The following is a 14028-nucleotide window of genomic DNA, read 5'->3' as shown; positions in this document are numbered from 1 at the left end:
GAATATTGGAGGCTTATCGAAGACCACGCCCCTATCCCTACCACTGAACCACTACTTTAAAAACAGCCCTATATACGTGCAAAATGGACCTACTATTACTACTACTACTAGCTACTTCTACTATACAGTTGTGAGAAATATTAGGGGTATATATTTATGAGAAGAAGAAAAATTAGGTTATATGTTATTATGTAACTGTTGCTAGAGTTTGTGTAAGATTACAAAAGAGTGAAGTAATACCATCGACATTTTTTATAGGAAAATATTAGCTGGCATGATGCTTTAATAATTATACTCATAATTACAATTGCATTAGACACGTAGCGTAATATGATGAACTATGAAGGGGTTACTTTTATCGCAGGAGGGGTATTTTTTCTCGCTGTTGAAAACAATATTAGGGCTTGCATTTATAACTACTTCACAAACTATGAACAATAATAATGCAGAACAATAGGACAACTCTTGCATAGTCATTTCAACTTTGAAAATGGTATCAACTGTCTTTCTTTTGATTGATATTACCAGTGCACCACCACCACCACCATCACCATCACCACCTAACCTCCCATCTTAGATCGTACATTGTGCTTGGTAGTCACACTCATGCTATTTTCGATTGGTAATAAAACAAGAAATGATACAAATTCACGTCTACAATGCTTTCTTCGTTTATCTATTAAGTTGGAGAAAAGAGAGCAAATGTGATATTTAGCGGGGGGGGGGGGGGAGTGGATTCGGATAGGAGTGGGAATGCATATAGAGAAAGAGAGAGAGAGAGAGAGAGAGAGAGAGAGAGAGGAGTGATCTTGAGAGAGGGGAAAAATGGGTGGGGAGAAAGGAAAATGAGAAAAAAATGAAAAAATGTGAAATAGAATGATTGTGCAATCGGGTGTGTAAGATACTAATCTCTGTTTTGTGAGGACATTTTTTGTTTTAGTTGACGATCGGAGTATGACGTCAGAAGCGATGTTTTTTTTTTGTTGAATTTTTGGTCTGCCGAGTGGGGGCGTAACAATTTAGCTGCAAATGATTCTCAATTTTGGGAAAAGTCATCCTTCTGATTGCGATCAATATTTAGTATTTCCAGACAAGCCCAATGTTGTGAGTATAATTTGAACATATGATGTTGATAATTGATAACTAGCCGTCAGTTTGAGTTGGGTGTTGGTTTTATACAGTTCATAGTTTTCAGATAATTTGATGTATAAATTTGTTATGAAAGTGATTCGTACGCACAGTAACTTTTATGATGCATTACACGTGCAGTTACATAATACCGTGTATGTGTGTAGTGCTATGGGGATAGTCTGTTGTACAGACCGTGTTGTGTTATTTTAATATCATTTATATATAGGCAGTTTTATAAAGTGACAGAATGAAGATAAATTCTGGTTACTGTAGACATGTATGTAAAGAGGAATTTAGGGTAATATGTGTAGAGCCAAAAGGGTTATTGTTTTATCATGCACACAAATACAATAGAGAACAAAGGAAATAGAACATAATCTTTACGGTAATTGATATTTCATTTTGGAACAGTATAATATGTAATTTCAGTAAACGTGCATTAATCATACAACTCATTTGATGTAAGATTATTTGTAAACACAGTTGAAAATCGACATATTATTTATGATTGTTTATAATTCTGATTAAATTTCAGGTTGAACCGCCTTTTGTGAACGGTATCGCATCATGCTTGAAATTGTCGCTATTTATTGAAGTGCAGTCAGTCCGATTGGTTGGTTATACGCTACACTAAGTTCAACAACAGTGCTTTAAGTCAACATGAGCGATATGTCCCATCAAGAGTCCGTCAAGCCCGGGGATTCAGCAAGCCAGACTGGCAAGAGCAGCACAAGCAGTACCTCCAGAGCTAGAGTCAAAGCAATGGTGAAGAGAGCGGCCTTGGCAGCCCAGGCAGCAGCTCTCAACGAACAACAAGCTCTTGAACTGGAGGAGTTTAAGCTGAAGCAGAGAAGGAGTAAGCTTGAGCTACAGACAAGACTCAGCATGGCAAAAGCTGAGGAAGATGTTTTCTCCCAGCATGGAGAGAGCATGACTGCTGCTGTAGATAAAGATGTCTCCCAACAAAGAGGGGCCTTGACGACGGAGCCCAGCGTGGCTATAGATTTAGAGAAGGCTGTCTACCAGCTGAGACAGCCCCCACAGGTGCAACCTAACAGGGTCAGCACTACAGACAAGGACTTCTCCCAGCGTGGAGAGAGCATGACTGCTGCTGCAGATAAAGATGTCTCTCAACGAAGAGGGGCCTTGACGACGGAGCCCAGCATGGCCACAGATTTAGAGAAGGGTGTCTACCAGCTGAGACAGCCCTCAGAGTTACAACCCAACATGGTCAGCGCTACTGTAACAGACAAGGACTTCACCCAGCATGGAGAGCCCTTGAAGTATGATACCACCACTAATCAGAGTGAAACCACAGAACAGAATGGCTCCATATTAACTGGGTCAGAATCAAGTTACGGAATCGCCATAGGGGCCGGTATGCGATGTGTACTTCCCATAGGTCCAGTGCATGTTCAGGCAGCAGATGGAGATAGATGTGTTCGGACCTACGCTCTACTGGACTCTGGTTCGACCACTTTCTTCTGCACAGAGGGCCTAGTAAGGAAAGTGTCAGCACAGGGGGAAGAGCGCATACTTTCCATATCAACCTTGGACAATCCTGATGGAAGGATCCAGACTCAAGTTGTGAGTTGTATGGTCGATACAGGTCTCATGACAGATACAGTGAAACTTCAGAAGGTTTTCACGAACAGGAAGACCGACATATGCAGCAACCACATGGCCAGTATGCGAGACTTAGAAGGATGGCAGCACTTAGGGGGGCTGGATCTACCATTTGCCTGCGGACAAGAAGTGGGACTCCTGATAGGGCAAGATACGCCATTTGCTCTGATGCCCTTAGAAGTTCGTAGAGGAAAGGGAGAAGATGAGCTGTTTGCTATACGTACTGTACTTGGATGGTCTTTGCATGGCCCTGCTGCTGCTGCTATTCCAGACAATAAAGGAATGTCGGTGAAGGACAGAAAGGCACTTGACATACAGAATGAAGGGAAGTGCAAAGAGATGGAACAGTACCAGTTTCACATACCCTTCAAGGAAAAACGACCTACATGTAGCTTGACAGACAACCGATGGGTAGCAGAACAGAGGTTGCGGAGTCTCAGAAGGAAGCTAGGTAGAGATCACGCTCTGCACTACAAGTACACTGAAGGTTATGCCGAGGTGGTGGAAGAGCAAGATTGTCAACCAGGTGATGTAACATGTCGATACCTCCCTCATCATTCAGGTTTACGATTTGGTACTGGTGGTCGACGAGCAGCCACACCGCAATGTTTGGCCTTTGGGAAGAGTCCTTCAGACATGGCCAGAAGAGAAAGGCTTCGATCGACAGTGTGAAGTGAAGACCTGAACCAGCGTACTGAGGGGAGACCAGTTACAAAGCTCTATTTGATTTGGAGGCAGATTCTTGAAGACATTTCTGTGTTTCTAAGATGAGGGGTCAAGCCTAGCGCTGTCCCGTGCCAATTGTAGAGGTATTCGTGTTTTGTGTTCTTAAAACCAGAAAGCGGAACTGACATCGATCCTTTTTCGCGTATTAGAGTAACATTGATCAGTCGAGAAATTGAGGAATTTTTTGTGCTTCAACATCATGGACAAAGTGTCAACATTTGAGCAACTTTCAGAGAATGTCAAAGAACAAGATTTTAGACGAAAATGGATTATACCATTATGCAGGACTGACATGGTGTAATTTATGTTTGCACGATATTGGAAAGTAACGTTTTTGTTTTTCAACCTTCTAAACAATCTCTCTATTCATTAGAAATGGTAAATGTGATTTTCCTTCATATTCATATGATGAATGCATTTGTATATATGTATTCTATATTAGGTTCATTTCCAGAGGAGAAAGCTTAAAGTTGCAGAATACATTCAATTCAGTTATACGTGTTGATGATATGTCATTTATTACTGTTTCCATGACAACCAAATTACATGGCGTTGGCTATTTGGTAGAATATGTAATACCAGAATCGATAATGTCATATATGCAGATTGTGTATAGAAAGATTGAAATGGTATATGCAGATGATGTATTTGTCTATGTAGGGACTTGGAAGTTTCGACTTGGAAAATTTATATTTTCTAGCAGATAATGTCTTGTGAAGTTATATTTCGGTACAACAACATGACTCTATGTGTACTGGAATTGGTATGTGAATTCAATTCAGTTTTAAACAGTATCTGTGAAATCGTACATAGTGTTGATTACAGAATCAATATTTCCCTTTATTGGGTGACACATAACAAGATTTCTTTTTTAGTTTGTATGGGATTGAAAGAAGTGGTTGTAGTGGTAACAGTTGCCAACAGAGATTTTTTAGAGTGAAATTTTGGTTTTCATATTTTAATGTGGGAATTTATAAAGTTAATTTATTGAAGCATGTTATACATTGATACAGGTAGTAAGGCAACCAACTTTGTTGTAAGTTTATTTGAAAAGGAAATTGTAGTCCTTTTTGGTGTTGTAACAAGGAAATCTAGACATGAACAACTTTTTTCTTTTTCGTTTGCAAAGAAAGTTGTTTGGTTGCTTAGGTGTTCATGAAAATTAATGTAAATTAGATTACCGGTATTTGTTAATTGGTGCATGAAGGCATTCAGTATAGATAGCTATGTTTTAAATTTTGGGATTCCTTTGGAATTTTGGATAAAGTATATACCTGTAAGTCCAGGTTGAGAATAAGAAGAGATTAGAGAAGTAAATGTTCAGTAAAATCTTCACATTTAGGGGCCGGAATGTAAGATACTAATCTCTGTTTTGTGAGGACATTTTTTGTTTCAGTTGACGATCGGAGTATGACGTCAGAAGCGATGTTTTTTTTTTGTTGAATTTTTGGTCTGCCGAGTGGGGGCGTAACAATTTAGCTGCAAATGATTCTCAATTTTGGGAAAAGTCATCCTTCTGATTGCGATCAATATTTAGTATTTCCAGACAAGCCCAATGTTGTGAGTATAATTTGAACATATGATGTTGATAATTGATAACTAGCCGTCAGTTTGAGTTGGGTGTTGGTTTTATACAGTTCATAGTTTTCAGATAATTTGATGTATAAATTTGTTATGAAAGTGATTCGTACGCACAGTAACTTTTATGATGCATTACACGTGCAGTTACATAATACCGTGTATGTGTGTAGTGCTATGGGGATAGTCTGTTGTACAGACCGTGTTGTGTTATTTTAATATCATTTATATATAGGCAGTTTTATAAAGTGACAGAATGAAGATAAATTCTGGTTACTGTAGACATGTATGTAAAGAGGAATTTAGGGTAATATGTGTAGAGCCAAAAGGGTTATTGTTTTATCATGCACACAAATACAATAGAGAACAAAGGAAATAGAACATAATCTTTACGGTAATTGATATTTCATTTTGGAACAGTATAATATGTAATTTCAGTAAACGTGCATTAATCATACAACTCATTTGATGTAAGATTATTTGTAAACACAGTTGAAAATCGACATATTATTTATGATTGTTTATAATTCTGATTAAATTTCAGGTTGAACCGCCTTTTGTGAACGGTATCGCATCATGCTTGAAATTGTCGCTATTTATTGAAGTGCAGTCAGTCCGATTGGTTGGTTATACGCTACAGGGTGCAACATAGCCAATTGAAAATTATGAGCCATTGCCTCTGAAATTAGACCTGCGTCAATCCACTGGAAGATACTTGAACGTAATTAGAAAATAAAACCGAGTTTATAGAAGGTGTTATTTCTCTCTCCTATCTCTCATCCACTCCTACTCCCCACCCCTCCCCCTCTCTCTCCCTCTCTCTCTCTCTCTCAATTGTCGCCTCTCTCAATTGATTGAAAATAATTTACTTCCATACAGGTCTTGTGAAACCCCCCAAAAAATAATGACAACAAAATAATTTTTCTTATAGTGAAAAGAAGGCACCCTTTATATTTTTTACAAAATATATTCACGAGATCATTTGGTTTGGGGTAAACAACATATTCTTTAAAGAGTAACAAAAACATTTTGATGTTGGAACATCACAGTACAATTCTTAAGAAGAAAACAAATTCTTCAAGATCTGAAGGACTAATCAAACATCTATTCACCTATTACATAAATGTAATACTGTCCGTATACAATATCTGCACCTTGTCTGCCATCAAAACAAGCCACTTATAATAAAAGCTCAAAATACAATAATTAAATAAATGAACTGCAAAAAGAAAGAGATCCAAAAGGGTTTTTGGGGAAAACCAGATAATAATCATTGAAGCAATTATGATTCTATTGGAGACAAACCAATTATGTCTCACTTTCTGTATTTATATAATGAACTATATTTAGTTACCACTTCTCACCAAGGAGAGGAATTCAAGAGTTTACAAGAAATATATTGAGGGTAGCATACAGAGTTTTTCAGGAGATACATACTTTCAACTACATGTATACATCATCAAGAAAATAGTTATTTTCACTAAATTTATAAACAAAACAAATGTTTGTTTTTAAACCGATACATTTATCTTCATTATAGAAACTTGATATACTAATGGTTTTGTGTACGTTTACCCATGGACGCATCATGGACCTTACTGCTGTTCTTTATGAGGGCCATACAGTTGTAACCCCAGCAAATGACTCAATACCAATTTATAACTGGGTAGAGAGTGGCAAATGTGGATTAGTGTCTACATTATTCCAAAAGTCTACAGAATACAGCATAAGGTCCTCAATTTGTCAGTTTTCCATATATGTGTCTTTCTTTTCCTTCCCTGATCATCTCACTCACTTAATCTCTCACCAGAATTAAAGATTGTGCTGAATACTGGTAATGCAATTTAACTGTAAAAGATACTGGTGTATAAAAACTATAAAAAAACAACAGAATGCCAGGTAATATCAAATATACGGTTCTAGGACACCTACCTCCTTGACATCCACCCCCAGATAACCACCCTCGAGGACGAATACCCCCTGGGACAACTACACCCTGGACAACTACCCCTTAGGACATCTACCCCCTAGGACATCTACCCCCTAGGACAACCACCCCCTGGGACGACTACTACCCTAAAAAAAACTAATCCCTACGACAACCATCCTCTAGGACAATTATCCTAGGGGGTATTGTCCAGGGGGGGGGGGGTAGTGGTCCTTGGAATTGCAGAATTTCATAAAGGCCAAGTCATTATTAAAGGCAAAGTTTGAAAACAGGGAATTGGCTCTTGATGGGATCAGCAAGGCAACTGCATGGCCTATGATGAAGACAGAAGACGGTGAGGCATTACAGAAATACTCCTTGTTCCTTACCAAGCTGGGTAACTACACACAAGAGAAGTACTCATCAATATCAATCTTCAAACAATTATCCAAGATAAGGTGATAAGATGTCAAGTTTCGAAGGACTTGGAAATTATGGATCTAGAAGGAAATAATATCATAGATCTCCAGGAGGTGTTTGTCCGAGAAACCACACCAGTGAGCAAGGAGAAATCCCTACGGCTGCTCATTTAATGGATTACTCGTATCTCAGACATCTGAACCTCCCTGATATATCTTTAGATTTTGGTCTTCTTATCTGAAACCATGTCCAAAGAGCTGCAGAACCACCAGAGTTTGTTAACAGTGATCAAGACAGACCATATGCATACAGGACACTGTTGGGATGGGCAGTGAGTGGTGTGACAAAATCAGGTACTCAAAGGAAGATCTCTTCACATCGTGCATCTATTACCATATGATACGGTGTTACAACTCCACTGCCCGTGAGGGGAGAATTTCAAGCTAGGATTTCCTGCTCGAAGGGGATTTCGACGACCGCTCGGTTTATCGTTGTCGAAGGAAACAGCGGATGTCTTCTAGGGAAGAAGACAGCTTCTATATAAGCTTCTACAGCAATAATACTCCTGCTAGTTCAACTAGAGAATGCTCATCCTGTTCATATGGACACTCAGCCCCCTGCTGATCGAGAAAATGATCTCAAATCCGCTTATCCCGAGGTATTTACCGGCCTCGACAAGCTTGAGGGATATACAGCCCATGTCCACGTTGACCCGGACATAACCCTAGTTGCACAACCACCACATCGTGATCGGCAAGTGGAAATGTCTTCTCCTCCCTCCGAGGCTCTTCAGCCTTCTCAAATGCCACAAGCTCCCTGGAGTAGGCTACAGGTCAATTTATGTGATCCTCTTCCATCAGGAGAGTCACTTCTCATACAAAATCGTTTGTAATTTAAACTTTGTCTCTGAATTTGAATATATATTTAATTTATTAATTCTTAAAATACACTAGTATTGGATTATAAAAATTACGTACCAGAACCCCATTCGCACTTGCACAAGCACTTTCACTGCACCCACTTGATCAATTTCGCGTGTACAATTGTATAATTTAAGAGTTTGCAGCTATTCTCTCGAGGCCGCCATCGATTTCAAGCTTACCGCTCATGATGGTGGTTTCCTGCGTTTTCTGTAATTTATCTTTTTTCAGTGAAATTATATTTGTGTTTGTATGCATCTTATTTAAAATACGACCCAATGATATTAGACAATCTCCTTCACCGCCGCACTCGCTGCCAGGCCAGGACCCGCAACGGCCCACAATGCTCCAGGAGTGCCAAAACGCAGCTGGAATTTAGGGATTACTGCCTGGCAGCACTACTATATGGTTGCCCGCTCCTTGACCGAAGAGGTTGCCGTTGACATGAAACAGAGCATAATAGTCATCAATCACTAGGACAATCACACCGTCACCACCGTCACCAGGACAATCACACCATCACCAGGACAATCACACCGTCACCACCACCAGGACAGTCACACCTTTACCACCACCACCACCAGGACAATCGCATCACCACCGTCACCAGGACAATCACACCGTCACCAGGACAATCACACCTTCACCACCACCACCAGGACAGTCACACCTTCACCACCACCAGGACAGTCACACCTTCACCAACGTCACCAGGACAATCACACCGTCACCACCGTCACCAGGACAATCACACCTTCACCAACATCTCCAGGACAGTCACACCTTCACCACCACCAGGACAGTTACACCTTCACCACCACCAGGACAGTTACACCTTTACCACCACCAGGACAGTTACACCTTCACCACCACCAGGACAGTCACACCTTCACCACCATCACCAGGACAATCACGCCGTCACCACCGTCACCAGGACGATCACACCTTCACCAACGTCACCAGGACAGTTACACCGTCACCACCGTCACCAGGACAATCACGCCTTTACCACCATCTCCAGGACAATCACACCTTCACCACCACCAGGACAATTACACCTTCACCACAACAGGACAGTTACACCTTCACCACCATCACCAGGACAATCACACCGTCACCACCATCACCAGGACAATCACACCGTCACCACCGTCACCAGGACGATCACACCTTCACCACCACCAGGACAGTTACATCTTCACCACCATCCCCAGGACAATCACACCTTCATCACCACCAGGACAATCACACCGTCACCAACGTCACCAGGACAATCACACCGTCACCCCCAAGTCTTTGGTGCAAAAAGAAACGAAAGGCTAACAGTGCGACGAAGACTTATAATACGACCCAATGATATTAGACAATCTCCTTCATCGCCGCACTCGCTGCCAGGCCAGGACCCGCAACGGCCAACAATGCTCCAGGAGTGCCAAAACGCGGCCCGAATTTAGGGATTACTGCCGGTAGCACTTCTATATGGTTGCCCGCTCATTAACCGAAGAGGTTACCTTGCCGCTGACATGAAACAGAGCAAAATAGTCATCAATCACCAGGACAATCACACCGTCACCACCATCTCCAGGGCAGTTACACCGTCACCACTGTCACCAGGACAATCACACCTTCACCACCGTCACCAGGACAATCACACCTTCACCACCGTCACCAGGACAATCACACCATCACCACCATCTCCAGGACAGTTACACCGTCACAACCGTCACTAGGACAATCGCACCTTCACCACCACCAGGACAATCACACCTTCACCACCACCAGGACATTTACACCTTCACCACCATCACCAGGACAATCACACCTTCACCCCCACCAGGACAATCACACCGTTACCACCGCCACCAGGACAATCACACCGTCACCGTCACCAGGACAATCACACCATCACCACCATCTTCAGGACAGTCACACACCGTCACCACCACCACCAGCACCTCTTCAGACCATCATGGACAACTATCACACAAACTGTGATCATAAATAAGATTCGGCTATTTGTGTCAGTCGATCAGTAGACTTCAACAATGATCACTGTCTGTAAACAAATAAGATAAAAGAAGATATATATATATGGTTGCCCGCTCCTTAACCAAAGAGGTTACCTTGCCGCTGACATGAAACATAGCATAATAGTCATCAATCACCAGGACAATTACACCATCACCACCGTCACCAGGACAATCACACCATTACCAATGTCACCACCGTCATCAGGATAATCACAACGTCACCATCGTCACCAAGACAATCACACTGTCACCACCGTCACCAGGACAATCACTCCGTCACCACCATCACTAGGACAATCACACCGTCACCGTCACCACTGTCACCAGGACAATCACACCGTCACCACTGTCACCAGGACAATCACACCATCACCACCATCTCCAGGACAATCACACTAGTGCTGTTCATATGGACACTCAGCCCCCTGCTGATCGAGAGAATGATGTCTGCAGCTCCACTACCACGCCCAGTAAAGCTCATCAAGAAGCGAGTCGCAACGACAAAGTATATAACTACAAGGCAATGAAAGTGTATCATGATCGAAAGAAATGAAGGCAACAAAGGCAATCGCGAGACATTAGCTGTGGTGATGTCATAGTTCAGAGAAAGTCGGATATGTTTTCCCCTCGCTTTGACCCAAGTCCATGGGTCGTAATCGGAAAGAAGGGAGGAAGTGTGAAGATTAAAAGAGGAAATCAAACAACGCAATATATGTCACAAGTAAGGAAAATTTTAATCGCATGAATGATCGAACAGAGGACTCAAACCATGAACTTTTAGTGAACTCTTTTATTATGCATTTAACTTGTAATGAACATATCAATGCTGTCTTTGGTTTAGAGAGATGTATTCTCTTATCATGGTGACCGACCACTAATATAATGTTATGTCTTAATCCGAAGAATAAATTCAAAGATAGAGTTTCTGTTTAACTCTACGTTTACAATTGCCTATTCATTATGTATTCCTATCTCTCCAAACTCTGATGTTCTTTTTCTGTGCTATCCATACTTCTTTCACACATGTATTGTTACCAAACTGATTTTGTTACCTTGTATCATAAGTTTTGTTTTTTGTTACCAAAACTGATTTTATTACCTTGCGTTTCGTTTTCACTTTATAAGATGTCGTTTTGCAAACAGAAATACACAGAAATGATTTTGTCAAATGTTGTTTCACAACCTAAATATAATGTATTTTTATGTATACTTTTAAATCTGAGAAAAAGAGGGATATTGTGTTTGCTATATTGATGACCTGTTCACTTTGCTACCAACTTCACTTTCCCATGGCTTAGTGTCTAGAGCGTTAATCCCCATTAATCCATGTGTATATAAACACCAGCTACATCCAGCTGTGCTCACCCAGTGCCACCCTGTATATTATGTTACCGGTATGTAACCAAGATTGAGATGCTGTATACCGGTATACATAAGGAGATGAGATGAGAAGAAAGCACTCTTGCACTCAGACACCAAGCAATCGAGTCATGCCTGATTTTGTAGTAAAGTTGTTATAGCACAGAATAGAAGAACACAAAAAAGAGTACTAATCAACCAAGTACTCTTGCTAATAATGAACTCCCAAAATATAGACACAGCAGTTCTTTCTACCGTTACCCTTGCACCCGTTAGTCCATGGAGTACACCACTTCCGTACATTTCATAACATGCAACAGCCAAAGTAAACAATTACATTGTCGTATCCAGAGGATTATATTTTGCTTGGGAATTTATGTTTTGCTATTTTTCTTTGTTGTTTTTCTTTGTCGTGTGTTTATGTATATTGTATTGTTTTACTGTATAATTTCTGGTCCCCATGGAAGACCAGTGGTATCATAACGATACCGCTGAATATGGGCTATCCAGCCATTTATCTTATCTTGTTATTCATTATTCTATTTGTTATTATTTTACTGAATGCATGCTGTCTTTTTATACGGAAATATAACAAACAAACTTCTGTACATTTCATACCACGCAACAGCCAAAGTAAACAATTACATTGTCGTATCCGGAGGATTTCAACTGCAAAACAGTTCTGAGACCCCTAAGTCTTCAAGACATGCCTCCTGCAGAGTATTCATACTTGACATCGTTAGGAAGAAGTACAAACTCAAAACACAGAATGACAATAATTATGGTCATGGAACAGCTGGGCATGTTCTATTTGCCCTAGCACCTGACTGCATCATCTCTGTTGGGGGTACCTCAAAACAGATCTCTATGCTCACTGACAGGAAATGCAAGCCAGAGAAATGTGACTTACCATCTAACTATCGCTAAGGCAGAAGAAACTGTAGAGAAACAATGGGTACAGTGTGAAACACTTGCGATGTGGAAAATGGATTCATGTCTACTACCTAAAGCTCCATAGTTTACCAGAGATGTATTTCTGTCCACAATGTAAGCAAACATGAACTTTCATTGTGTGTTTGCAGAATTCAATTGAAAAGAGGGAATGCTCCAAACTGAACAAAGACTGTTATCGTACACAATGATCAAACACTTTTTGGTCTCAGAATGCAGATGAAATTAATGAATGTCAATGAATCTTTTATGTTTTCAGCCCTTAAATATTCCAAATGGCCATCGATAATCACCCATGAAAGTTTTAATATTATACAATCATCGAGTTATACCGCAACAAGCAGTTGGGCCAAGGAAGTTTCAACTTGTGCCTAGCAGTATAGCAGATGGTACATGTTTAATTCTACTGATATATTACTTTACTAGCTATGTTATATTCTATAATGTTGACAGCCAATTTTCAGTGCTATTTTCAGAGAGAAATTCATACCTTGCTCAAAACTGAAATTTACTTGATGCATGTAATGTCGAGTGAGGCCAGGAAAAATGCATTTTGTTATTTCAGGAGGGAAAGTATACTATTGTCATTCTTGCTTTAGTTAACTTTTGAAGCAAATAAAATACGACATGAGCATGAAGAGAAAAAACTTTAACGGTAAGTCCACCTTGATACCTTGTTGCTTTGTATGAAAACTAAAAAATTCGAAAAGCAAATCAGTGAAAGTTTGAAAAAATTCGGGCACATAATGAAAAAGTTATGCAATAGTGAAATCTATACGTCCCTAAACATTTGGAGAAAAAAAAGGATTTGGTAATATTTTGTGTACATACGAAAGTCAAAGTCACTTAGGTTACGGTTGGACGCTGCCGCTCCTGCCCAAAAGCCTCAACCCAAAAGTACTAATCACTCCCTGGAGTCAGGTGGTGCGACGAGGGGGCAAGATGAAGACTTCCCCGTAGGAGGTGATCCTTCTAGGCCAGCGCCAGTGCTCCATACTCCGAGGCAACCAAAGAAGAAGCCTGGTATTGTGGGGAAAGCCAACACACGACGGATTCAAGCTGTCCAGACAAAGCTTGTAAAAGATTTGATCCAGAGCTGGATGCCGACACGCTTGGGGCTATGCTTATTAGGCTTCCCTGATTTTTTTCCTTTAATCTAAAGTAATTTTCTATCAAGGTTGGATTTCCCTTCAACTTCAATTTAAATAATATGCTAATACAAAAACAGTTTACCAAAAAAAAACATTTACCACACCGTTTACCACAAGGCATGCAAATCTCTTTTAGAAAGTTGAACTTAAAAGCTTCATATAAATTTGTCAAACTATTTTGAGGTAAAGACGTGCAGCATGAAATTCAT

General features: G+C 40.5%; 1 protein-coding gene and 1 non-coding gene across 3 annotated transcripts; one reads left to right on the top strand and one right to left on the bottom strand.

The window, feature by feature from the left end:
- The first annotated feature begins 901 nt into the window (after positions 1–901).
- On the top strand, positions 902–5701 carry LOC115918237. Of its 2 annotated transcripts, XR_004063890.1 has the most exons (3): positions 902–1104; positions 1667–5043; positions 5606–5701. XR_004063890.1 is itself a non-coding variant. In XM_030984056.1 (2 exons), exon 2 carries the CDS (start codon positions 1792–1794, stop codon positions 3427–3429), a length of 1638 nt encoding a protein of 545 aa, XP_030839916.1. In that variant the 5' UTR covers positions 902–1104; positions 1667–1791; the 3' UTR covers positions 3430–5434. The 2 variants fall into 2 exon arrangements, 1 of the variants encoding a protein (XP_030839916.1); XM_030984056.1 differs by lacking the exon at positions 5606–5701 and having other exon boundaries at positions 1667–5434.
- A 7804-nt stretch (positions 5702–13505) lies between these two features.
- Mir4848a (microRNA mir-4848a) lies at positions 13506–13573 on the bottom strand. The gene has a single exon (NR_038816.1). It is a non-coding gene; the product is annotated as a microRNA mir-4848a (primary transcript).
- Positions 13574–14028: the final 455 nt, after the last annotated feature.

This window comes from Strongylocentrotus purpuratus, unplaced genomic scaffold (genome assembly GCF_000002235.5).
Source record: "Strongylocentrotus purpuratus isolate Spur 01 unplaced genomic scaffold, Spur_5.0 spur5_scaffold_14, whole genome shotgun sequence".
Lineage (NCBI taxonomy): Eukaryota > Metazoa > Echinodermata > Echinoidea > Camarodonta > Strongylocentrotidae > Strongylocentrotus > Strongylocentrotus purpuratus.
The sequence above is the reverse complement of the archived record's forward strand: the minus strand, read 5'-3'. Positions and strand labels throughout refer to the sequence as shown.

Excerpts from the sequence above, each read along its gene's own strand:
- LOC115918237 (XM_030984056.1), top strand. The coding sequence starts at position 1,792 with ATGAGCGATATGTCCCATCAAGAGTCCGTCAAGCCCGGGGATTCAGCA.